We start from the raw sequence: 26,952 nt of genomic DNA, 5'->3' as shown, positions 1-26,952 counted from the left end.
CCTAGCGCCAGTGGCAAATGCCCTTGCTGCTATCCCAGGGATCCACACAGCCATACACGCAGATGATATAACCCTCTGGATAACGGGAGGATCCATTGGAACAGCCCAGAATATCCTGCAATCTGCCATATATATCACCACCACCCAAATAACAAACACAGGCCTCCGTTGTTCTTCAAATAAATCGGAACTCTTGCAGCTGAAACTCCTCCCCTCCCCATTGAACTGCACATGTATGGGAATCCAGAGCCCATTGTGTCTGAGGTGAAGATTCTCGGCCTTCTCATTAACAACACGCTCGCTGCAGCCGTCACTCCTCAGCTCTTGCAAAGACAGACCAAACAGGTGGCTGCACTGATCGCGAGACCAATATGACCACTGTATTAATCATTAGCCGCATTACATACCACTTCCTATACTACATTCTCACTCAGCGCCAAACACGACAGGCAGACATCCTAATACGCACGGCTGCCAACTCCGCCCTACGTCTTCCACGGACGATTAGCATGAAACGTCTCCCGGCCACTGGTATCCACAAAACCATGATCGCATTAATAGCGACTCAACGCACCAACCAATTAGTCTGCCTGAGTCGCACGGAAACAGGACAATGCTTACTGCGACAGGTGTCTCAATCCCCCATTCCCACGCAAACAAGTCCTACACTTTACATGATTTCTATGCGCACGCAGGATCACAGATATCAGAATCCCCTACCACCCATTATGAGCGCTAGCCTCCATCAAGGTAGGCGGCAGGCTCGAATGTGCTATTACTCCAAAACATAAAGCAACCGCTCCGATGTACTTTATGTCGACGCGGCCGAAAATTCTAAAGCAGGATTCTTCACGGCAGGCGCAGCCTATCAAGACGGCACTGTGGGGGCCACCGCCACTATCCGAACTAGTTCATCTGCAGAGGCGGAAGGAGCCGCCATTGCACTTGCGCTGTCCCACTGTAGCATTGACAAAAACATAACCGAAATTTGCACAGATTCCCAGGCCACATGCCGCCACTAGCTAAAGGGCGTGGCGACGCCGGGCACACACCGTATTCTTGCCACAGCCACCTCTCTCGACCGAACGGTCATTCGACAGTGTCGTCGATCCCTGGGCATGCCTCGATCCGCAGTAATGAGCGCGTTCATGGGCTGTCCCAAGAACTCTCCTCCCGGACCCTGGACGATCAGGCATCCAACCCTGCACAAGAGGCCTCATCGGTCATTTACACAACTCATCAAATCACAACATTCTACAAAATCAGCCTCATGACATTACCACCACCCCACAATACTGTCGCCCTTTTCCAGGGCCGCATGGCAACAATTACAGACGGCCTGCTTTATTTAACACTACCGTCTATAATGCTTTCACCCCAGCTTTCCTCCTCATTGTAACACCTGTGGCGTGCCGAGATCCACACTTTTCCACTACCTTTCGGAATGTCCTTCCCCACTGGCAGCACCCCTCATCCCCAATCCTACTCATTCTTCCCGGGAGGCTGCTTTACGGACCGCTGAGCCCGCCGGCCAGAAATGGCAGGTGGACCGGGCTCTATGTGAAGCACAAGCCCGTGGACTCCTGGACCAGTATCGAACCACCTTCGCAGATTTCTTTTTCGTCTAAGAAAAGATGCTTCTAACCAGGGTACTCCGGATCAGTAGCCAAGCACCCCAACCACTGAGGCACCGCGCCGGGTCAAAGCGCAATCAAAGCAAGTTTTTGCGTTTGGACACCAAAGCCACCTACATGAAAGCGAGATTGAGGTGTCCACTGACGCAGACAGCCAGTTGTGCGTCTTTCCTTTCGTAAAAATCAACAACCTCTACAACGTTGTCAACGCCAATTAACGTCGGCGGCTAATTTGTTTTCTCTGGATTAGAGGAAATGAAATGGCACAGCAACTTGCATATCTTGATAGACACCTGAATCGCGCCGTAAGAGAAGGATAAAAGTGGGAGCGAAAATGAAAGGAAGACGGAGAAAATGAAGTATATGTGTAAGTGGTTTTTTATTAAAATAATAATAAAAAGGAAGGAAAAGATTTTTTCTAGCCCCAGCATCTGCAATCGATACTAAAGCACCTGAGCAGGAGAGTGGAAATAAATAGCAGGCAGAGTGGAGAAATGAAATCAAAGAAGAGAGGGGACAGTTTACACAGTAAAAACTGTGTAAACTGTGTTTACGCAGTAACTATTTACACAATAAGAAATGGGTCCAGGTTGTTCTCGTGATTAGTATAATATTGAAGATCGAAAACTGGTTTTTGACCGAAGGAAATGGCGCAGTATCTGTCTCACATCTCGGTGGACAACTGAACCGCGCCATAAGGGATCCTTGGTTGGGCTGAAGGTCGTTCAAGCTGGTTGTGCTGCCTACCCAAAGACCTTTACATAGCGTAGCGAAGCTTTTCGGTTCAGAATGCGCCGTCGCGGTGGTTCAGTGGTTAAGGCGGTCGTCTACTGAGCCGGAGTACCTGGGTGCGAACCCAACTGCGGCCGCCGCGTTTCGATTGAGGAGAAAGGCAAAAGGCCTATTATGTGCGGCGCGACGGACCGCCAGGTGTCTGCCGGAGCACACGGACGCGTCTCACGTCGGCTGCGATTTTTTCTACTCCATAAATTTAGGCTATAAACAATTTGTCTTCAACTTCTGTTTAAGAGAGTGCGTTGCTGGGCGAGTCGGTCAGATATTTTAACAAAGGGTGCTGCACACACACAGACAAGGCCAAGAAGTTTAACACAGCAGGAACTCTTCAAGTGCACTCTTGTTAATGTCTTGAGTCAAGAGCTAGCGCTGACAGAGAAGAGAAGTCATTCCGCAGAGTGGCTTCGGATACTGCAGTGAGGATGGAGAATTTAGTTACTTGGAAATTGTCTCCACGCAATCAGATCTCCGAAAAGATCTCAAAGTATAGCGCGGTTACCGCCAAGGAACAGTTTTCTTTTCTTACGTTGTGTGACATGGGCGTCAACAGCTTTTCTTAACTTTCGAAACACTTTTACGCAATGCAATTTGTTCGTTTATCAAGGCACATGCTATGTGGTAATTATAGGATGTTTTAATAACGTTCGCTTGAAATTTTTTAATACACCGTGGCTCATAAAGGCAGCATTAGCTATGGTTTTAGGAGCTGCTTTTGCTAGGTTGACAGTTTATGCTCAAAACCACACCAACACAGTTTTGGGCGTTTTTCTCGCTTTCCTAGCTCTCGGCAAGCTATTCCGACGGCAGCATAGAGATTGTCCGCTATGGCATGCCAGCCATCAGAAAATCTTCGTATTGCCTAGTGGGAGGACGTAGGTGGCCTGCAGGCATTCGCTGCCATGTCGTAGGCGTTGTTAAACAACACTGCAGTAACAACATACGACTCTACTTTTTACTCCATTTAGTGGCCACGAAATCTATGCTATCGACTCGTAATTGAAGGCGTATGTGCCGCCTGTAGATACCGATTCACCATTGTCGCTATGTCAGGAATACAAAGACTAGAAAACTGCGCCCAACAGTGAACATCACATACATATAAGAAATGAGGAAAACTGGCTTGTTTAAAATAGATCAAATCCACTAGCATTAACAAAAGAATCTAGCTTTTAATAAAAAAATCTGCCAAAGACCATTCGAAAGTGTAAATAAACAGCACTAAAACTAAAGCAGAATGATCTAAATGCATTGTTTTGTACTCTAGGCCTAGTAACCAGAAACGCGATTGGCATCATAAAAAAAGAAAAAAATATTCAGATACTGGATAAAAAATGTAATACTGGCGAGCGGAAACTGAATTCAGTTCGTAGTTGCCTCCTGAAATAGTGCTTCGTAAGTTGTGGATTGGTTTAGTTTGTTTTGGTTTATCTATGGTGGAGTCTGTTGTGAAAGGCTCTGGAAATTTTTACCATCGTTCACGTGTCCTGACATTGCACAGTAGACAGGCCTCTAGAATTTCCCCTTCATCAAACTTCCCCAGCCACAGCCGGGATCAAACGCGCTCATTTCGGGTCAGTATGTAAATAAGGGAGTTGGATGTTCCGACGCTGTGAATGGGCACTGACCTATTGAAGGACTCCGGATTAATCAGACCACCTATAATTTCTTAACGTGCGCGGACATCGCAAAGCACACAGGCTTTTTTTCTTCTTTTCACCTCTGTCAAAATCCCGCCACTTCGGTTAGGATCGAGACTACGACCTACGGTTCAGCAGCCTAGCGCTCAAGCAACCGCGGCTTATAGAAAGTGCTTTGAACTCACGCGGGTTCAATGTGCTTAACGTCAGTCATACATTTAACGACAGCGACAGTTCCCATCCTTGAAACGTGCGCGGTGACGTGCAGAAGCAAGAGAAGAAGCGTGTTGCGTGTAGAAAGTGATGAGCAAGGCCTTAAAAGTACCCAACGTATTAGTCGTAAAGGAGGTTGTCGTGAAAGCCTGGTGAAGCTGTTCCTTGAAACGTTGTATAGGCAACAGAATGGGCGAGGCGGCGGCGTTTAAACGGCGTCGTGAGAACAATCTCCATAGTGCTCTGCAGTCTATCACAGTACATGTAGATAATAGGTTGCCGTACAACGTTGTTCAGCATCCTTCGCGTGAAAGATAAGATGTCGGCGCTGATAACGCTAATGCATCCTCCCTGCCTTGGCGCTGCACGTCGGTTTCTAGCCATTTCCTTATTTTCCAATCCGAATAGTGCAACACTTCAAGATCGCATATATATACCGGCGCCCAAAAGTATAAGACGAGCGCCCGAGTGCGTTACTTGGATTGACTTTACATCCGCTGAGTGGTGGCTGCGCTAGGCTAGCTGAAGCCCAATCGCTATCGCCAGCCCCTGCACCGTGCAACATTGTCTCGGAGAGAAATGACAGCGTCAGCTACGTGTCATTCCAGGCGACGCGCTCGAGTGATCGTGGTACGTTTGCGGGCAGTGGTACATGATTCGAAGGGGCGTGGTGCTGAGGCGTCCAAGCTGCGTACTCTCGCGACGTACGCCAGTAGCTGTGAGGTATCGCCTGCGCATACTTGCATGACCCGGAAACTCAGACTATACATTAGCCCACTCGAATATTCAAACCATTTTTTCGAGTGGCACGCGTGGAGCGTGCACGTGCTTCACAGAGCAATTGTGTACACACTATCAGAGAGCAGTATCTTTTAGCACACCGAGTGCCACCGACTTGAATACCCAGCCAGCTCTTTTCATAGCCACCAACAAGAGCTCCAGCCGCCCAATCTATAACCAACATGTAACCAACTAGCCCAGCTTTGCCACCATCGTTACCATCATGAGCTCCCACTGCCTCCACCGAATCTGCCATGTGCCCAACAATCTCTCCAGTAACGTTGTCATGAAATCTATCCTCCGCCACCGTACCCAGCATCTTTCAACAATCACAGTATTATTTCCATTGTCGCCAATATGCTTCCAACGCACCCTTCGTGGTTTCCAATGTGTGCATCAAGATTTCCAGAAAAAATCATTTTGGAATTTCGCCAAGCACTTTAGCTGCAGAAATTTTGAAGTTTTAAAAATGAATAATCGATTAATGGTTACAATTGCCCGAAAGTCGGTTTTGCGAGTGGCTGCCCGGCAATGAGTTTTTGGATGCCAATGCCAAAGGCGCAAACACGAGCAAAAAACCAATAACAGCACAGTCGCCACCTTGCGGCGCAGCGGCGAAACCTCCTTAGTGTTAATCCCGGCTTGCGTCGTCTGCCGGCCATGAGTGTTTTGCTAGTGCGCATGGCCCACATTTCTGGTGACTGTTGTTTTCTTCGTCTATTCAGTGCCCTGGTTGTCTGCCTTGTCTGCCTCTCACAAAAAGAATCCGAGTACATCCGACTCTTTTAACATTATATGCGCTTCACCGGGACGCCTAACTTCACTAAGATCTATGACCTCATATTTATTACTCGATTGGTTCTCGAACAAAACCGCTTATGTAGTCTCACTCGATAATGTCCTTGAGTCGAGCTCTAGTGTAGTTAAAACAGGATTTACAGCCACATGAGCAAGCACCCCCAACGGCTATGCGACTCATAGAACACTGAGAGAAAGCAATGTGACTCAATAAACCGTAAAACAGAAAGAAGTATTCAGAGTGACTTGGAAGTCGCAGAGGGCAATCGGAGAAAAAACGAGTTGCTTAAACCAAACGCTTTCGAAGTTCGATCCGCCAACTGGGTGGAGCTGAACCTTAACGGTGGGCACAAAGAGATGTTTTGCTCTTTTATTTATGTCGTAGAATGCATAATTTTTTTCCAAGTAGGGTGGGGCGTAGCAGCCCAAGCGTTTTTATAAATCAAGAAAGAAGCTTCCTCAGATTGCTTGTCTTAAAATTAGAGAAAGAGGTTTTGGGACTCAAAACGCAGCGCATGCTTGCAACAAATCAGAAGAAAGAGTACACTGTGTGTAAAGCATGAAATGCAAGTGTCTGGTGCTAGACATGCTGGCAGCTACTACTTTGCTGATACATTTGCTGTGGGGCTAAAACGTAAGAATTTCAGCAGCGCGCATCAAGAAACCTCAGACGGTGTTACCCGTCACGTTATTCATGCAAATTATTCATATTTTAGCTACAGTTGTTCTTTTAATGTTCCCTCTAAGCAAAACACTAATCTGAAGCTTCTAAACTGGTCCCGGAGTAAGAGAAGAGTCCAACACTGCTCTGCAGCGAAACGCAAAAGCAAATCAAAGTACAATGCACTGCCCTGAGAGTTCGCGAAGTGGTACATAAGATAAAATAATTGTAAACCTAGGCGAACGTGACAGACCCTGTTTTCTTCGCCAGTTTTTATGCACGCAATCTTTCACTCATGGGTTAGAATGCAACTTTCCGTGAATTTTGGTGTTTTATTGGCAGCAGCTTGGAGAGGAATTGGCAGAGCATGACTCTAAACGCTGTGATAAACGCCAAACAGTGAATTCCATCGCGGCTCATTCTCGAGCAATGGTATCATGCTGTGCCTCTGACGCCAATGCTTTTGAAGTAGGCAATCGAGGAACACAAGTACTAGAAGAGTCAAGAACAGATCAACTTGTCAGCGTTCTTCACCTCTGCAAACACGTATAAAGTAGAACAAGGCATTCCGGAGAGATATGATTGCAAAACGTTATTGATGGAGAGCACACCGCGCCGCATGGCAACATTCTAGTGATCATTATTTTAATGTCCTTGTTCTATTCACCGTCAGAGATTAGATTGTGAGAAGTAGTTGGAAAGATGCAACATAGTTTGTATTACGATTGGTTTCGTTCAGTCTTCATTCACTTAGCGGATTACCGACATCCAATAAAAGTTATACGCCGAACTTTGTTCATCTCACAAGCCTTTCGTTAATGCAAAAAAATTGTTATCGTTCCTTAGTAACAAGGTAGCAGCATCTGTGCTGAGACGCGCTAGCCAGGCTTAATGTTCGGTAAAAAGTTAGCATAGCAATTTAAGCCTTACGAAAGGTACGAAAACAAGAAGAAAAGAGTTTTTGCACAATTAGTTACTGCGTGTTCGGTCAAAGTCAGTGCTTGTAAATAACTTGAAGTAAGAAAAACAAACTTGCGCATTTTTCCTTGAGCGTGCTCGCGTGCCGCCATAGCCGACAAATTTTATGCGAGTTTAGCGAGAGCTTTAAGCAGTGCTGTGTGACACAAGCACGTAAATGAAGTGATGCGTGATTTTTATATCATCTAAGAAAATTCTTAGTAGTAGCTGCTTAGTGAAAGCAGTGCACACACGAAATCAGATAAACGCTGTCCTGAAGGCCAGACGAGTAGCGTCTCGGTCATTGAGCACGCGGAACTAGGCTGCTAGCGGCTCGCTTCACTGTGGCCACCGAGGTGTCGGCGCTGACGCTAGCCGCCGGGAAGCGGCTGCCGATGACGGCACTCCGCTCGGGACGCGGCGCGGGTGCGAACACGCGGTGGTGGTCGCGGTGGGCTCCGTGGTCGTAGGGCGTGTACAGCGGCTGGCCGTTCTTCACCTTGCGTAGATGGTGGCAGTAGAACTTGCACAGCACGATCAGCACCAGCGCCTGCACAGTGTCAGTATTCACCACATGCTTACTGTTTGGACGTGTGGCAGTGTACATGGCATATACACTGAACATTTGTAGTTGGGAAGGACCTGCATTGTAGCAAAGGGAAAGCGATATTTGTGATGCGACTGCCCGGTGCAGGGAACAGCTTTTGAAAGTTCAACGGGCTGGGACTTCAAGCACAGGTATGTGCGGCGCAGAAGTTGGTTCACTATTATGACAGAAAAATAAAGCCCCAAATAAACTGTGACGTCCGTAATCAATAACAGGAAGCGTGGAACATAGCTATAGAGCTGGGCACAAATATTGTTCCTTACTTGCGAAATACTATCATTTAAGTGGCCTTTTTTATCTAAATGTCAAGCAACTACACCAGCAAGTCCTTTGCCGTGAAGTTAATGCCGTGTTTCCAGTATTAAACCTGCTCCGTCAGTTTTCCGGTAATGACACTACAATTAGTAGCCAATTTTTTATCCAAGTTATCAAGTATTTCAACTTGGGTTTCTTGCCATTACTTTCAGTGTCCGAAATATTCTAATCGAGAAATCTCTCCGAATATAATGTCAACGCCGCATTCAAAGACTGCCGGAGCGATAAGTCCTTCTACCCGCACTGAACAAGCAGACATTTTCGTATTTGAATTCAGCAGATATATTGCGGCGTTGCAAATGGTGCATGTCTGGACGCTGCGGATTAGTTCACATTTTTATCTTTTCCAGAGAGCAGCAAACATACTGTCCGCATTCAGAGAGATATTGCATACAGATCTGAAACACATTAAGCGGTGCGCTGTCTCATATTGAGAATCCTTGATGCTAAGGAAACGAACTTCAAGACCACTTATCTCACGCCGCTTTGTAGAACCGCTGTTACAAAGATAGGACTGTATATTGCGTATTGTTAACAAATAAAGCGGTGCAGCTCCAGCAGTTCAAGATCGCGTTTGTAGTGAAGCCCTATATCTATCAGCCTTCAAGGAACGAGAGTAGCCAGAAAGGTTTAGGCAGACAAGACGCTTCACGGTCCCTTGTATGTGAAGAGCAAAACTAGCCCGCTGGTCAATGCGCACCACTCACAGAAGCCGACCCCTGGTTCCTACAAGTGTCGCACGCCTGACTGTAAAAGTGATGATGATAATGAATGATTCTAAGGAAGCAGTGCCAAATACATCGAGTGGCCGCAGGTATTGCCGAGGCACGATTGTCTCCGTTTAAAAGGGCGTACCTACCAAGCAGGTTTCAGGAGTAACACGAAATTTTGTTGTACTATAAAGTGTAGGGAAGACTGCACATGTGAATTCGCTAATCTCCTGCAGAAATGGGGGGCTGGTGTTTTTTACGAAGAAAGAAGGCGGAAAATACAGAGGAATATTGAAAGACACAACGTACAAAAAGTTCATATGACGACGAGAAGTGTCCGCGCTCGGAATATGCTGAAAGATAGGCTACTACTTAAGGTCGGATACAACTCAAGAACGAAGACAGCTTTTCCCTGTCAAAGAACCCCCTTTTGGCCAATGCCGTCGGCCAATTCTCACGACTCTGCAAACGTGAAAATACCGGGAGCGGCGCCACAATGTAAACAGGAGTCTATCGACGACCAAAAAGGGGAGGGATTATCGCCTTTCAACTGCCACCTCCTGCTTTGTCACACTAGCAGGGTCATGAGAACCAGCCGACGCCATTGGCTGGAAGGGGTCGTTCGACGGGCAAAAGCCGCTGTGTTTTTAAGTATTTTTTCCGACTATAGTGGAGACGTGCTGCGAAGCATTGCACTACCATGGCAGTAAGTACAAAGTAGGCGCTCTTAGTCAAGTGTCATGTTCGCCTGATACCATATCGTGCGGTTCAATAATAACATGTTAAAGGAAGAGGTGCTTCTATTCGATCGCTGTTCTGCTGCGCTCCGTCAAGTTTTTTTTTTTTGCATTTTGTGTCTACCGCCATTTCGTGAGCCCACTGGTCCTCGTGTGGGTTTTTGGTACGTCTAGTTCATCGTACGAAGTGCGCTGTGTTTGATTTCGCCCGTCTGCAGCCACCGCGGTGGTTGGAGACGAACCCCTAAAACACCCAGTCTCCCCACCATAATGTTTCGATAGGTATCCCGGGCATGATAAATGCATTACTATGTGCAGTAAAGCGTCGGCTGGCTGTCATGTGCTGAATAACATCCTCGAACCACCATTACTGGTGTTAACGGAGTGGGATCTATCACAACGCATCCTCTCGCAGAGGATGGATTAGAGGAAGTGGAGAACAAAAACGCTCGCCTTCAGGAAAGCACCAGTTATAATTAGAGCACCTTACACGATACGCTGAGTAAGGCGGAGTGTGATGAAGCCCGGTTTACGCTTGTCTCCTATAATAAAAAGCGACTGGAGCGGATTCCTGTAGTGTCCCGCCCGACTGAAGAGGGCCGAAGCTTTTGGCAAGTGAATATCGATAATAATAATTGGTTTTTGGGGAACGAACATGGCGCAGTATGCCTCATATATCGTTGGACACCCGAACCACGCCGTAAGCGAAGGGATAAAAGAGTGTGTGAAAGAAGAAAGGAAGAAAGAGGTGCCGTAGTGGAGGGCTCCGGAATGCTTTCGACCACCTAGGGATCTTTAACGTGCACTGACACCGCAGAGCAGACGTGCGCCTTAGCGTTTTGCCTCCACAAAATTGGCAAGCGAATACAAACAGAGATTCGTTAGAAATTGGTTCTGCCGAAAACGAGAAAGTTACGTCATTCAGAGTAAATAAAGATGACAGGTTCTGTGTGTGTGTTAATTTCTTAACATCAGAGAAGCCTCTACTGTTGCTATCTGCAGTGGCTGTATTAGTTGTCAGTCCTTCCATTCCCGAGCCCTACACACGAAACGCTGGGAAAATGGAGCTGAGGGATGAGCAACTAGAATTTCGAGGAATGCCGGAATAATCTCGGCACGCCGACAGACTATGTACTCGACGTCAAGAGGATGGAGCGGTGGAATCCCATCCCATATATTCAGTGAATCTCACATGCAGGCAAGACCGCCCATTGCAAGAGAGGGTGTTCTTAGACTTCACTAGTTATCCTGGCAAGAGTATTTTTGACCAGCACTCCGGTGCTTCAACTACAGGCGATACGGCTACATGGCAAAGAACTGCCGCGCAAAGCTCCGATGCAAGGTTTATTCGGAGAGCCATTTGCACACCCAGTGCAAATCGCTCCTGCTACAGAAGTGGGAGAACTGTGGTTGTAATCATACCGCTTCTTTCTGAGGTTGTCCCCAAAACATAGCTGCTTCAAACCTCTGGTGTCACGAAAAACGTCATGGCAGTTCGCCTCGCCAAAACGCACCTCCTCCAAATCTGGAAGCAGTGCATCTAGTGCGCCAGAATCCAGTGCAGCCTGACATACACCAAGCTTTGAAACCTGCATCGTATGCGTCCGCGCTGTACAAGTCAGCTAAAAAAACTCAAGCAATCAAGTACACAATTCTGAATCCAATTCTTCAGCTGTGCGGCTTGCTTCCGCATTGAAGAGGCCTACTCGGGAGCGTTCTGAAAGTCATGTGCAATATCCTATTTTGGATCTCTCAATCCCCTCATTTGAGCGTTCTTCTGCTCGGCCAGTGCAAGCGGTACCTGAACAAGGCCCAGTTACTGGAGTCAACTCTTCAATCTCAGTGGTGCAGCTGTTTACTGTGGTTCGAGCTATTGTTACAGCCATGCCGCAAGGAAACAACCTCCCGGAGGTGAAGGCTTTGCTCTCGGTGGAGCCTCTACTGGCACAGCTTCCTAGGTCCTGCATTGGGCAAAGTTTTCATGAAAAACCGCTTACAAATGTCACCCTTATTCAGTGGAATGTAAACAGTTTAAGAGCAAAAAGTGCCGACTTTCCAAGACTTTTTGAGCAAAACAATTTTCCTGGGTTGTGCATACTTGAAGCCGGTGCTGGTGACGACTACCGTATTTCGAACTATTTGTCATACAAATCATCACGTCCCTCTGGTTTGAGCAGGGTGATGTGTGTGTGTGGAAGGACCTACCGTGCTACCTGATCCAGTACAGTTATTCTGATGTTCCGGAGTAAAGTGTCGTTGGTAAGGTCTGTGTAACTGTTATTAGTATCTGTAAGCATCTTGTCGTTGCTGCATTGATGCTGTACTGAATATCTTTAATATAGCGGGCTCTCATTTACCGATTTGCAGTGATTTTACACTCATAATATTGCTTGGGGTAGTGGTCACTATTTCACCCGGGGAAGGGTCGATGAGCGCGCCGTACAGAAATGTAACTTATGTTTTGTGAACGATGGTTCTCCGACCTTTCTACGCAGTTTTCTTTATCCGAGCTGCATAGATCTGACTCTGTGCACAGAATATCTGGTGTCTGATGTGGAGTGGGCACAGACATTGAGACACGTGGTGTGATTACTATCCGGTATTGGTAAATCATGCTAGCTTACGATGTCAGAGTGCCCGACGTAAATCCAAACTTACCATTTGGGAAGCTTTTCGTCTGTCAGTCACAACATAACTCACAAAGTTTCCATAGACAATAATATTGACGACTTCGTTTTGCTGGTGCAAGATAGCCTCAGTCTTTGCACCAAGCAAGCTCCCATGCCTGATGAGTTCACAAGTATAGTTGAAGAGCATGAGCGACATGAGGGCACTTGGATGAAAAATGGAAAATGTTTACAGTCGATTCAGGCCTTTAGAATAGTATCATGAGGCTCAAAAGATTCATTCGTTCATGCGTAAACGTCTGCAGCAATTTGTAACGAAAAAATGGCGTGACTACAGCAGAACATCGACCCCTCACACTCCAGTACCGAGGATACGGATGAAGGTCCGCTCCTTAACCCATTTGGGGCCGCTTTACGTTAACAAGTACGGCTATAATTTCTTTTATTTTTAATTGGAAAATGAGTATTTCTTTTTCAGTAGTTTGCAACTACACCAGCAGAGGGACAGCCAACACTCCTAAATCAAGCGAGCGCGTTCGCAGCACTCCTAGGAGTACATGTCTACGATCAACTATCGGCCAATTTCATTCCCGCTAACCTCTCAGGTAAGCGCCTCGTAAAATTGTTCTCCTGGTTAGAGTATCAATATTTCATGAAACATCTTTTATATAGCTTCAAGAAGAGCGGAAGTAAGCACTGAGTGCTGTGAAAGTTGCATACGTTTTACGCTTTTTGTGTAATATAAGAGTAAACCTTGCTGCAGTATCTTTAGTACACCAGTACCTCGTGTGTGCACAATGGCAGTCGCTCTTCTAAATAGCTGATACTATAAATTCGGATGGCTTCTTCGGCAAGAAACCATTCTGTCGGCTCAGCGAAACACACGAGGCTGCAGCAGATAATTCACAGAATGTTGGAGATGATGTTGATTTGGTCATAATTCCTTGAGACTCATCAGCAGAAACAGACGAAGAGGAAGGCGGCGAGGATTGTATGCGTGCTATGCCAGTGAATGACGTTTCTGGTAAAAACTGTTTTTCTGTTTAGTGTTTTAGTGTGGTAGCATTTACTTAGGCACTTTGAGGCTCCTCAATGTTCGGCGTCAATGATCGTGACAGCAACAAAGCACTATTTTTCTTCGTTATTTTCATCCGTAGTAGCCTAGACAGTATGTAGTGGGGCTGAAGCGGGTAGAATAGGACAGGGCTCGGACACCACTTAGGTTGGTGATTCAGTGAGGGAGGAGAGGAGTGTGCACTGCGAATATTTGTATCAGTTTGCGCGGGGGTCTCCGAATGTTCTGCGATCCACCTTCGAGGCGCAGTTCATCCTGCGCAGAAGCATGTCCTTTGCGTGGTTCTTACCGATGCTATTGCGTCCTGTTTTGAGCGAAACACACTTTTTGCCATAGCCTTCAAAGCCGTGCAAGTCCTTTACATCAAACTGTTTGTTTTGCAGGCAAAGTCGAAGTTAATTGCTATAGCAAGGAAGAAGATGACGAGTGTGTCCTCGCGTTGAAGCGCGCAAAGGTTCCTGTCGTGAACTGGACCAGGCATCAAGCTGAGCATACCTGGGAGAATTCAACTAACGAGGCAGCGGAGCGCAAGGCGATGTTAAGATCTCTCTACAGCGGTTATACTCCGAGTCAAATATGCAGCACCATTCTTGATGACCAAATACTCACTCATATGATAGTAGACTGGCAACTATACAAAGCAAAAAAATGGGCACGGCTTTTCTAGCGATTTAGATGATCTGAAGAGGTGCACCGGTATTTTTCTGCAGTCTGTCTAGAATAGCCGCCCACGTCTGAAACTTTACTGGTGCGTTGATGATGATGTTGGAGTGCCATATGTAGCTAAGCGTATGAGCCGAAATTGGTTTATTGAGATAAAAAAAAGTTGCACCTAATTCTTGATCGAGGAGACGACTGATCGGATGTTCAAAATACGTCCCCTCATGAACCTACTGAACGAAATGTGCTTTTTGAGGGCGGGATTCGCTCGCGCGACCTTGTGTCGAGCAGTCGCACACTACATCAAGTGAGCAAATACGCCGAGTGCCCGGTTACTGTCAACTAACAGTTTACCCGCTTTCAACAAACTTTGAAGTCTGAACGGATATTTCCGATCCGATGTGAGGTGAATGATGCTGGAGTTTAATGATAATCAATATATTGTAGAAGACTAGCCCTACTGATTACAACTTTCCATGCCATAATGACCATCAAGCGAGAGTTATAAAAACAGCAGTAATGACAGGCCCGCTGCGCTACTCGTCATGAGAACATTAGTTTTTTTTAGCATAGATGACATAAAATAGCGTATGCAACATTTCACTTTGTTGTAAATAATCGCACTCAAGACGCTCAACAATTACAAAGGAACATAATACACCCAAAGCTGCAAGAGGCGATATGCAGGCAACCAAACTTATTATTATGACGCCACTTCCAAAATTGCTGAATCTTGCTGAGCGTGAATTAGCCTTCATATACTGCTTCGTTCTGTGACCCCAAGCATGCTTCTTGTAATTTGCCTCACACGTAGTCATGGCCATATTTCTGCAACCGCTGCACATCTGTCACACTTCTGCGCACCGCTCACCAGGACCTCTCCTTGCGCTCCTTTATTTGTTCTGTGCTTACAGCAATAATAAACACTGCTCCACAGACTACAGGCCTGATCTGGCTATTAATTACTGTAAACCTAAAGTCGAGCGCGTTTTAGAGGGGGAAAGCTGCATGTGGCTATATTGTAGTGATGAAATGTAAGCTCCAAACACAGCCATCTGTTGCCTCACGATATATAAGGTGAGGTCGCTTAGCATGCTTAAATTTGCGAAATATTCAAGGCTTAACATAACAGCGCTAATCTGCTGAGTGCACTTTAAGGCAAATGAACTTCAGGATTTTCCGCTTGACCCTGGGGGAAGAAGAGATCATGGTAGCTCTACTGCGTGTTTCTCAGGTTCTTACACTCATTATCAGTCCTCCGGCCCAACATGACCATAGGCGATACATTCTCATGAGCAGCTGCTCCTAGGCCTCTTAATCATTACTCTAAGCTATTAGGGTAACGCGATTTTAGGCAGCACGTGAACACATCAGTTTTCCCATGCAACACATCAGAACAGCGACGGTGATGCCGCTTCTATATGAAAAAGGCTTGTTCAACGCTACTAGTGCAACCGCACACTCTGCATTTTGCTGCTCTTGAGTGGAGACCCACGCAGCTATTTAAAAAGTTTGACGTTACGCCTTGAATTCATTAAAGACATCCCACAAAAAACAGGTACGCGAAATTTGACTGATAATAATGGAACCGTAGTTGCGTTAATTTATTGCTTTTTATTCAGATGTTTGGACATTTGAAGACAATGTGGGGCAGCGGCAGTAACCACCGAGGGAAAATTTAAGACGTCTTTGAGAAACTTCTCCTTTTAGGTGAAATTTTCCAGCCCATAATTATTTGTAGATAAAGATGCATGTTACTCACCTTGAAAACGGCGTATATAAAGTAGAAAACGACATAGGAAAAGATGGATGTGTCCTGTTAAATGAAGACAGTGGACAGCATAGTGCGTTACGGGCGAGGTAAACATGACTGTACAAAATTTGTCACACCTGATTTTATAAAACAGGAAGGCATAGTCGCAAAAACTCACTGCACAACATCAAATGCCCTCACCCGGAGTTTGTCATGCTTTCTCAAAACGTTGTCGTCTTTAAGGTTGTAGCTGGGCTGTAAAATGAGAAATAACAATTTATTATCTTCCTCTTGTACATCCAAAAATAAAGGATAAATGCAGTTTTCGTGACATTTCTAGCGCGTTTCTTGTATCTATGTTTCTTAGATTTTTCTTCGTAATCATTTCTAATGGAATGAAATATAGCAACTAAATCATGCTGCCGGTGTTCATTTTACTACATCATTTCTATTAGTTTTGTCTTAAAGTATGCGCAATCGGTAATAAGGTGATCACTTTCAGACTTGAACTCACATGCATGCACTGAGACTCCGACGACATTGATCGCATGCTTTTATTCTGCAGTGACAACACTCAGGCGCTTTGCTGTTGGCATAAGACAGACATTTCATGCTTTGGTTCAGGAACATGCGTGGGTTGGAAACATTGAGTCTAACAGCAAGAACTGTATTCTCCCAGCAACACATTCATAGCTTATGCGCTAAAGCCATTATATGGCTATCAGCCTGGGCAGTGCATCATTTCCTTTCATGATTGAATAAGGAAGAAAGGAGGTACACACGATGTCTCCCCACTTGAGCACACAGGCAAGGGTCACACTGCCGCAGAAGCACAGGACGGCAGCCACTACCGCCCAAGCGATGAATAGCCGGAGTGACTCCAGAGGCTCCTACACATGCAGTCAGAGGCAGAAAAGAGACATGTGAAAAGCTCAGAACAAACGGCTTAACACAGGCCATTAACACGACCATTGCACAACTTTTCAACGCAATGACGACTCCTACGTGTCATATACCCGAGATATATAACAGTAATAAGTTATTACTGAACTCCTTTGCTTCTTCTGCTTGTGAGGCCACGTGCACTAGCGCGAACGCAGATTACAGTATTCACTTTTCGATCAACTGGATGCGACACGACGCAAAAGGGCGGAGTTCACTTTGGTGTTAGCGTGTAGTCGTTGAATTCATTGGGCATTCATTTCATACTTTTAAATGGAATGTCTTAGATATAAGCCGCTTTATTCAATAAGAAAAACAGTGCGCGACCATAATGACAAGATGCTGCACTTGTGGCGCCATAGATGATTGCGGGGCATCTTTGAAGCGGCATGCCGCGCTAGGCTAGCAATTTCTGCAGCAAGGGCTGTCATTATATTTACAAAGACGATTGCCGAACTGCAGCCACAGGAATTTTAAAATCCTACGCTTGAATGTAACTTACATCCACAAACTTGGTAACACAGTGGCACGTAGGATTTTCCGCGAGCTCTTCTTTCGGTATTCGAAACTGGGAGAGAGAGCGACGCCAAAATGACATTAGTAACCAGCATCAGACTAGTGTTTTCAAATCAGAACAGGAAACCAGTCTGGCGTGCAGGCGCCTAAAGCACAGCCTAATGTACAATTTAACGGTGCAGCGCGGCGCAATCGAGAAGCTGGTACATCCACTGAAAAGACGACACATCACAACTGTCGGAGGCGCGCCATAAGATTGCTGTCGCCTTACAGGTGGTCTGGTCGAAGGTGGGCCGCTTTTAAAATTGTTTTTATGAGGCGCTTTATTTATATGTCTTCAAACTACCCATTAGGTCGTCATTACGAGGGAATTATTGGGGTAAGGGCATACTGTGACTAGTGACAAAAAGGTCTTTAGAGACACGGTGAGAACAAATCCACGCAGTCCTATTTCTCTGTAAAAATCATTTCTATGGCTATTTCATTTAATGTTATTATTAGTCCAGCGAAGATTGATCTATTTATTGAGCTAATTCCAAAAAAAAAAATTTACCCCTACCCGATTCAAGATAATAAAGTGGTAATTTCGTCGGCTTGGTAACAAAACATATATATGTTCAGTCTTTCTCGTCCATGTGTGGTGTTGCGTTATTTGGATGCAAATTCCTGAATTCTACGCCATAAAGGGCTCTGTGGTTGGCCTTTCGGAGTGCGTCGCGGTGTAGCGAAGCCTCTGGCATCCATGAGGAAAAGTGTGCCTGCATAAAGCAGTGTACTTGAGAAACGGATAGGTTATGTCGCCTCCTGCGTCTCATTGTTCGCCTTTCGCACGGAATGAAAGCTGGCATTTCCAAGAATACACCGTATTTTCATCTAGACTGGGGCAATCTGTTGAAACAGGTCAGCTTGAATTAGTCACTGGTGTTTCTTTATTAATGTGTTCTAGGGAAATTATTCTACAAAGAACAAGGGAGAATAAACATTAGAATAGAAAGCGGAGATAAAAGTCTCATATTCGAACACCAAGGAAGTAAATAACAAAACAATATGTGCAGCAGAAAAGGGCTCTCAAAGGTACAAAAATTGACAGTTGCCGAATGAGTAGGCCGCAACGCGCGGCATGTCTTCTCGTGTCCTGCTTTTAGCTTCCTAGAGAACGTGGCAACGATCACAAAGAGTACTTTTGTGCTCACCAAACCTCGCGCTTCTCTTGACAATGATTTCGCAGCGCACCTTTATCCGAAGAAGGGCTCATTCACTGCTTGCGGTATGCTGCAACGCGTGCGTTCGCTTCTAGTGCGCTCCGAAATATGCAAATTTGACAGTGTTCACGCACTTAGTTCAAATCATGCTGCAGTTTGACGTTGACGTGCATTGTTAAGTAAGAAAAATTGGTGTCGTGGGCTGCATAAGACTACGGCAAATTTGGCGCACTCCAGAGGTTTAACTTGCTCAATAAACGCAGAAAGGAATTCCTGGTGACTCTGGAAGGTCGCATACAAACTATTTGCTTAGAACTGCATATAATGGTCACTGAACAAAGTCAAACAAACAAAACAATTGACCTTTTGCATTTCATGTGAAATCCTTTGTTTAGAATAGAGCACTATGGGCACAGGTGGCTTATATAGTCTTCAGATCTGTTGCCGTTATATAGCCTAATGTGACAAATGCATATAACAGGCATTGACAAAAGTAAAATACAAAACAACTCTTGTTTCACAGAAGACGACAATAGGAAAACTTGGCATATGTAGCCTCCCTGTGACCTTATCTTGCTTGTTATTTTGGTCCTGATGACGTGAGTGCGTAGCTCAAGCTGCCGCTATTGTTTGTTACGGGACGGAAAGCCAACGAAGAAGGAACATGAAGGATGGTGATGGCATAATTTTATTGGCGCTGGAGCCCTGGCGCAAGCGCTCCCGCCAGCGCCACTGTGCAGTTCATCGACTTCTAGTGCGCCACAAGACCAGGAGCCACCGAACGATGGTTCCGATCGCAAACTAGAAAAATGGCAAGACGATGAAAGACAGCACATGCCAATGGGTACGATAGAAGGGATGAACAGAGAAGTAGATGAAGGGCTTGCCGTCACGATGAAAGATATGAGCAGATTAGCCGATGACGACCGGGTGAAGCCAGGTCCACGAAGAGTGAAAAGCCACCGGTTACCGGAAGCCTACGCCTAGGACCGTGGACGCACACAACGGCAGGGCTGGGGCGCTGTGTTCTTTTGTGTGGGGGGGTGGTCAGTGGGGTCTCAGGTCAGCGGTTTTGATCTGGGATACGTGGCGTCGTTGGTCATCGTGTCTTCTGGGTTCACATGTGTGGGCGATCATTGAGACTCACATCAGTGGCGGCGGTCTTGGATCAGTGTGGTCGCAGTCATGTCGTCGTGTCTTCTGGTCGGGCTTGAGGCAGGGCAGATAAAATCGGCGGCGTTGGGTCATACCTGGCATGCTGGGATAATGCCGGGAGGTGCGAAACCACGAGCACTTCAAAGGAAACATGCGGGCAGCACAGCTCTGAAGCTCCGGGGCCGGGGTAGTAAAAATACCACGCACTTCCACCAAATGTTGCGCAGCGGCCAGCCAAAGAATAAGGCGCGATGAACAATGTACAAGAGATTTTTAATGTCCGCTGACCTAGAGCGAGCGCTCCGTCCCGCACCACTGCCGGCCTCGTCTCCTTCGTCGCAATATGTTCCGCTAAATGTGAATGTCCAAGCGAAGCGAATGACAGAATAGTTATTTAAACTATCTTCAACCACAACTTGCCTTTCTGTGGTTCTATAATAATTATAAAAATGACCTGGACCAGCTGAATTTAGACTGCAGAGAAATAGAGAATCCACGGTATAAAGCGGCTTTGTTAAAATACACCCAGAGTAGGCCTGAGCAAACAAAGTGATTGATCGCAAAGGTTTATTTGGTCTTGTTTTGAATTATTTAATGCACGGCAGCTGCAACAAATCATCGTCCACGCCAAACTAGGTGCAGTAATATCTGCAAATTAAGCCGGTTCAATAAAATATTTGGCATAGAAATGCTTTACGAAATGAAAATGGTACGTGCAGTTTAACGTCCCGCATCTGCATCTGGAGTATGCCGGATACAGAATTGGAAGGCATCGGGCAAATTGCGATAGCCTAGGGGTCTTAAGCGCGCTGATATGCAGGTTTTAACGAGTTTTACGATTTGATTTGTACTTTTGTATAAATGACTTAACTATGATGCAAAAAAAAATAAAAGGCACCTTACAGTTTTAATTAGTAATCGGCGCGGCGCAATAACAAAGGTGTGTTCGCTGAAATATGGCTCTGTACGGGACAAAACTGGCGCTTTGATTTGACCGGATGAACAACGCATACTTTGCTGAAATGCTGATGTGAACTGTTCACTTTAGCTTTGCTCTGGTACGCAAAATTATAAATAAAACTTAACCCGATCTTACAAGCACACTTTAAATTGCTTGCATCCAGGTGGAAAACTGTTTAAGAGTGCGAGTTCCACGTAAACTAGAAGTTCACGCGACCGTCAATGACAGGATTAGAATTCCGATCAGAAGTGCGGTCCTAGGCTCGAGCCGACTTTCAAATAATACCCTTGACTCCTTGATACCAATAGCAAGGTCCAGCGAAAAGAGTCCTAGCTCTTTTTCCTATTTCTGGCCCTTTCAGATGCAGCTCTTTACACATAAGTGTGAAAGAAGCGAACGAAGAGTGATGGAAAGCAGACTGCTGTGATGGTGTTTAAATTAACCCTGGTCACGATTACTTGTGGACTGGCCTTAGGGACTAAAAGAGTGCCGCTTCCTTTCAAAAGTTACAAACTGTAAGTCTGAAAAAGCTACAATTTTGGTAATACAGGCAAACATAGCAGACTGCAGTGAAAGCCACGAACCTTTTGCATGCCGCTGAATAGTATGACTCCTGTACAGCTGTTTAGGAAGCACTCCGTGCCGAAGTAAATGTCGAAGTATAGCATGTATTCTGAAAGTAGCGGGAAAGGAGTTTCAGTGAATCATCAGTATATTTTTCAGGCTACTACTTACGTCATTCGTGATAACTAAGTAATGGATTGAAATGTAGAAATTTTGAACCATCAGCTACAAAAAAGCCCCACTTTTCTTACTCTTCCTTTTTTAAGCTCACGAAAAGTTGGACATTGTTGAAAAGCACCCCTCACCTCGAATACCGCCGAACTTGTTCCTGTAGCCCAAGATGATATAGTAGCAACATAGTAGTGCTTGCGTGAGCTGAAACAAAAGATTTGAGCAAAAAAATTATGCGTCTGAACTGCAGAGGAAAGTAGGGATCATCGGCGACTACCCTAGACGAAAACCGTAACATGCACTTCTTAAACATAGTCTTTTGTATTTTAAATATTAATGCTTGGGGAAGCCTTGCTTCCGCGCAAGAAACATATATCGAAGTATCGAGCCGCTGCATGCGATTTGCCACATGATTCGATAAAATACAACAAGCACGCTTAGCCTAGTCGTGGTTGTACTTGATAGCGTTATTTTCTATTTGCGAGGAAGAGCGTCACATATACAGAGTAATGTTTCTTAGCCTCTAGAAATTTTTGTGTTAAAATAATGAAGCATACGTCGGTGCGGACTGCGCATGTGGACCGGACAACAATAGTGCCACTATGTCTATAATAGACATCATAACATTTGTTTTTTCCACCTCGAAGGAACAAATTAACATTTTAGTTTCAGTTTTAGGACACAAGATTAAGGTCGTCGGCATCTAAGGCGAATCACGTGTTTAAATTGTGTGAACCGGCATTGTGGTTTGAAGTGTCGAGCGTCAAAAATGTCTTTAAAAGTGTTTTATGGCAGACTTCCAGTGTTGAAAATATTTCAAATAGCGTCACGGCACGTGCTGTTCTCGCCGAAACCAGGTTAAATTCTTACAGATCAGTCTCTAAATATGCTGCGTTAAAAATGCAAGCGGTATCATTTTATAAACGCGCGAAGTTGGAACGCCAACTCAACGAGCCTTGAAACTGCCTCTTTTCGCTCGATATTTCGAACGACACTAGCGATTAAAAAAATTAAACGCTATAATTTCGCTCCTATGTTGACAGTCTTCGATTTCGCAATACAATCTTACGCGATAAAAAAAGAGAAATTCAAGAGGTAATTTAACTGTTTAGGCTCACAATAAATGAGCTTTGTTGCGTGCGTACTGTACGGCTTGCTTAATTATGTACACGGCAAGACTGCACCCGCATCTCAGTGTTTTAAAAATAAACTGCAAGAAATTCTTAGAATCATCAACATGTGGCGCCAAACCGAGCAACTTTTGGCAAGCAGCCAACCATTATAGCTATTTTATCAAGTCATTGGCCGCATTGCCATTCCTTCAAGCAGAAATTAACTTATGATACTTGGCAAGCATGAGAATATGTAATATCGCATAGACGGTAGTAAAATCAGTCATCGCTAATTATATATGATATCGGTGCCTCACTGTTTGCGAAGACTTTTATACGAAAAGCAAGGATGACACAAATATTTTCTACTTCCCACACCAGAATATAAGTCAGCGACAGGCATCTATCGCTCAGAGAGCTGCATTAATATGTTCGCATCGGACTATCATGTTAGTAGTAGGATTTTGCATGGGCATGTTTTACTGTACAACGGGATGCTCATGGCGATTAGAGAATAACAGGCCTCTTCTAGGCATAGCAACCATTCGCTTATTGCTTTTGACGAAGAAACTTATGCAGCGGAAGGTGAGCTTAAAGATTCCTCGAGAAAGCTCTGCACTACCGTAATCTGTAGTCCCCAAGAGGGCGACTTCATTTATTGACAAATAATACTGGGAAGAAAAATTGCCAATGCACCGAGTGTCATTAGCGGTGTAATCCCGGGTGCGAGTGCTCGATTTTAGCCATGCTTTTATCCGTGCACTCGACGCATTGGCCTGCAATGAAGTGTGGAACTTCGTTCGCACGTAAACAAAATTCTGCTCTCATGATGAAACATTACGGGAGGGCTTGAATACGAGGCCCGCACATGTTCTTCCCTTGCAGTTTTACTTTTTCAGTTGCTTGCGAGCAGCATGGGTGCTGAATCATCAAAACGTCGTTAAGATTAGGGTATCTTTTTATGAATTGCTCGACGCATTTTAGAGAGCTGATGTATTCTCTTGTCCACTGAGAAAAGAGACAATATAACACAGAGAGTGGCAAATACAAACCAAGGAAACGTCTGCTACGCAAACTCCTAATCACAGAAACCACGAGGAACATCGCGTTGCCTAATTAACCTTTAAATTACGTACAGAATAGACAACGGCGATCTTCTTGAGGTCCTTGTCGCTAACCATGTTCTTCAAGAAATGGGTTGCTTCTCCTTCTTAAAACATGGCAAGAAGCTGGCTCATTCTTCAGTTTCATCTTCTACTCCTGTTGCCTAAGCTTGTGCATTTCTTCTCTATCTTTGTCCACTCTTCATTTTCCTTCGTTATTACTGTTCTCTCAGCCCAGAAAGAGCATTAAATTATTACAAGTGAAAAAGCAAGCATTAATTTAAAGAGATTCCGATGGAATGCAAGAAATATAAAATATAAAGCATCTGTAAGACACAAGGGTTCAGCAGAAGTCGCTCTGAATCTATTACGTACCTCGTTCTAATCACAAAAATACTACTCTCAGCCTTGGAGACTTTCACGCGTGATGAAATTAGCCACCGAGACCGAACAGAATAACCCATTCTGTTTCACTAGTGCACTTCCAAAGTAGTAAGTACGGTATGCAACGCCGCACATTTGTATTTTTCGTTGATATAGGCAGGAGAGGCCGATTCAAATGATCTACCAGTGGTTGGTGCCACATGGAGGACTATTCGTTCTTGGTCTTGTTGTAAACTAGAGGTACCTCCATACGATTATAATGTTTGGTCTTTCTCTCCACAAAACATTGTTTCCTTTACCAGATGGCCATTGCAGAGAAGGTCGGTCAGGCCAATCCTATGTCTTCTCAGGCCGTAAGCTTACATGCACTGCTTAGGGCTGCTTCTGTTGAGAGATTACTTATTTTCGTTTTTATGCATGCTTTCTGGGAACCTGAAAACATAACTTCCCAGGCATGCGACTTGAGTTGCAAAGCTATCTTAAAGTTAAATACTAATTTGGCTTTCTCGATTGATGAATATGATAATAGTACCACTCGTATTCACTTTTTATACCATTACGTCATGACCAGCAGCTTGCTAATAACACGGCTAAAGGATATGGTAGTTGGGTATTTCCGCTCCACACCCATGTGACAGATGCCTTGTGGCAAAGAATAAAAAATAAATATTTAGCATGATGCAGCGAGTATGGGAAGGTAAATAATGGCGGCGCGTTCAAGAGACAGGAGATAAGAAATTGTGTTAGAGAACAGAAGAATAATGTGAACTTAGCCGAAATGAAGCGCAGCAATTGCACATGGGCGGTGCGTGTAATTATGACAACATATAACCAATCTGCAGCGATGGCGCAGAGGTAGAGCATCCACCTCGCCATCAAGAGGACTGGAACTCGAGTCCCGGTGCCGCGCATTTCTCCACCAGGTTGGAAACTGCATATGTCAATGAAATTGCATATCCGCGGGTTGGGTGCGGCCTGATCTCGGCAACAAGAACCGACAACACACTCCCTCGCCAGAACAAGATTTGGCCACCCTGGTGTAGTACTTGGCCACAACATTCTATGAACAAACCAAATAACCCTCCGCCCTCAGTCCCCAGCGGCTGCGCAGCAACTGACCAAGGCGGAGGTAAGACCTGTGACGCAGCGGAGGGTGCAAGTAACCTCTGTCTCCGTACAGGCGGCTATTGGAATGTGTACCTGGCAACGTTTAACGCTAAAACCGTATCCAGTGAGGCTAGCCTAGCAGTGCTGTTCGAGAAACTAGCGGGCAATAAATGGGATGTCATAGGGCTTAGTGAAGTTAGCAGAGCAGGTGACGCGTTTACAGTACTAAAGGACGGGCACATACTGTGCTATCGAGGATTAGCGGATAGACGAGAACAAGGTGTGGGGTTCCTCATTAATTAAGATTTAGCTGGCAAAGTATAGGCGTTCTGTAGTATTAACGTAAGGGTGGCTGCTCTCGTAATTAGGCTCAATAAGAGATACAAGCTGAAGGTGGTGCAGGCCTACGCACCTACATTAAGTCATGATGGCCTGACTGTTGAAAGCTTCTATGAGGACGTGGAATCGGCAACAAACAGATTAAAATCGCAGTACACTGTACTAAATGGGCGACTTCAATGCGAATGTGGGCAAGAAGCAGGCTGGCGACCAGGTGGTAGGCGTATATGGGATAGGCTCTAGAAATAGCAAAGGAGAAATATTACTAGAGTTCGCAGATAGAAATAATTTACGGATCATGAATACCTTCTTCCCCAGACCAGAGAGCAGGAAGTGGACCTGGAAGAGCCCGGATGGTAAGACTAAAAATGAAATCGACTTCATACTATGCACTCAACCTAGCATCGTTCAAGATGTGGACGTCCTCGCAAAGGGGCGTTGTAGCGACCACAGACCGGTAAGGTCACGAATTAGCTTAGACTTGAAGAGGGAACGGAAGCAGCTAGTGGAGAGGAAGGTTAACAAGCTAGCTGTAAGAGGGAAAGTAGAGGAATTCAGGATATCGCTGCAGAACAGGTATTAAGCTTTAAGTGAGGAAGGCGATCCTCATGTTCATACAATGAACGACAGTCTGACAGCTATCATTATGGAGACGCAGTAGAAGTAGACAAGGACGGTGCGACAGGATACAGCCAAGCTATCTCAGGAGACTAAAGATCCGATTAAGAAACGTCAAAGCATGATGGTGTCTAACTCTACAGGCAGAATAGAACTAACAAAGCTATAGAAGTGTATAAATAAGCGCAGGTTAACGACATAGAGAAGTTTAATTTGGAGAGAATCGAGCATGCTCTAAAGAACGCAGGTAGCCTAATAGCGGTGAAGAAGAAACTAGGCATAGGTAAATACTAGATGTATGCGTTGAGAGACAAGGAGGGCAATTTCAGTATAAATATAGATAAGATAAGTAAACTAGGCGAAGAATTTTACACAAATCTATACAGCAACCAATGTAATCAGAACGTTAAGAATAAAGACAGCAGCGTAGAGCAATGCGGCATCGCGCCAATAACCAAAGAGCAAGTAAAAAAGCCTTAGTAGCAATGCAAAGGGGGAAAACCGCTGGTAAGGATCAGGTAACAGCTAAACTGTTGAAGGACAGATTGAAGATGGTGCTACAAAAACTATCATCTCCGTATGCGCAATGCCTTATGACTTCGACGTTACGGGAAGCTTGGAAGAGCGCAAACATAATCTTAATTCGTAAGAAAGGAGACGCCAAGGACTTGGAAAATTACAGACCGATCCGCTTACTGTTCGTTGCCTACACGGAATTTACTAAAATAATCGCTAATTGAGTCAGGGCAACCTTAGACTTTAATCAACCAAATGGTCAGGCAGGCTTTCGTAAAGGATATTCCACAGTGGATCATATTC

At 45.2% G+C, this 26,952-nt stretch overlaps 1 protein-coding gene across 1 annotated transcript; it reads right to left on the bottom strand.

The window, feature by feature from the left end:
* Nucleotides 1-7,727: 7,727 nt before the first annotated feature.
* Nucleotides 7,728-23,773, bottom strand: LOC144119063 (uncharacterized). The gene is made up of 8 exons (XM_077651789.1): nt 23,719-23,773; nt 21,605-21,674; nt 21,320-21,408; nt 17,404-17,469; nt 16,742-16,849; nt 16,161-16,214; nt 15,969-16,022; nt 7,728-8,025 (listed from the first exon to the last, which is right to left on the bottom strand). The coding sequence occupies exons 1-8, from the start codon at nt 23,761-23,763 to the stop codon at nt 7,777-7,779; spliced, it is 735 nt and encodes a 244-aa protein (XP_077507915.1). The 5' UTR covers nt 23,764-23,773; the 3' UTR covers nt 7,728-7,776.
* Nucleotides 23,774-26,952: the final 3,179 nt, after the last annotated feature.

This window comes from Amblyomma americanum, chromosome 2 (genome assembly GCF_052857255.1).
Source record: "Amblyomma americanum isolate KBUSLIRL-KWMA chromosome 2, ASM5285725v1, whole genome shotgun sequence".
Classification (NCBI taxonomy): domain Eukaryota; kingdom Metazoa; phylum Arthropoda; class Arachnida; order Ixodida; family Ixodidae; genus Amblyomma; species Amblyomma americanum.
The sequence above is the reverse complement of the archived record's forward strand: the minus strand, read 5'-3'. Positions and strand labels throughout refer to the sequence as shown.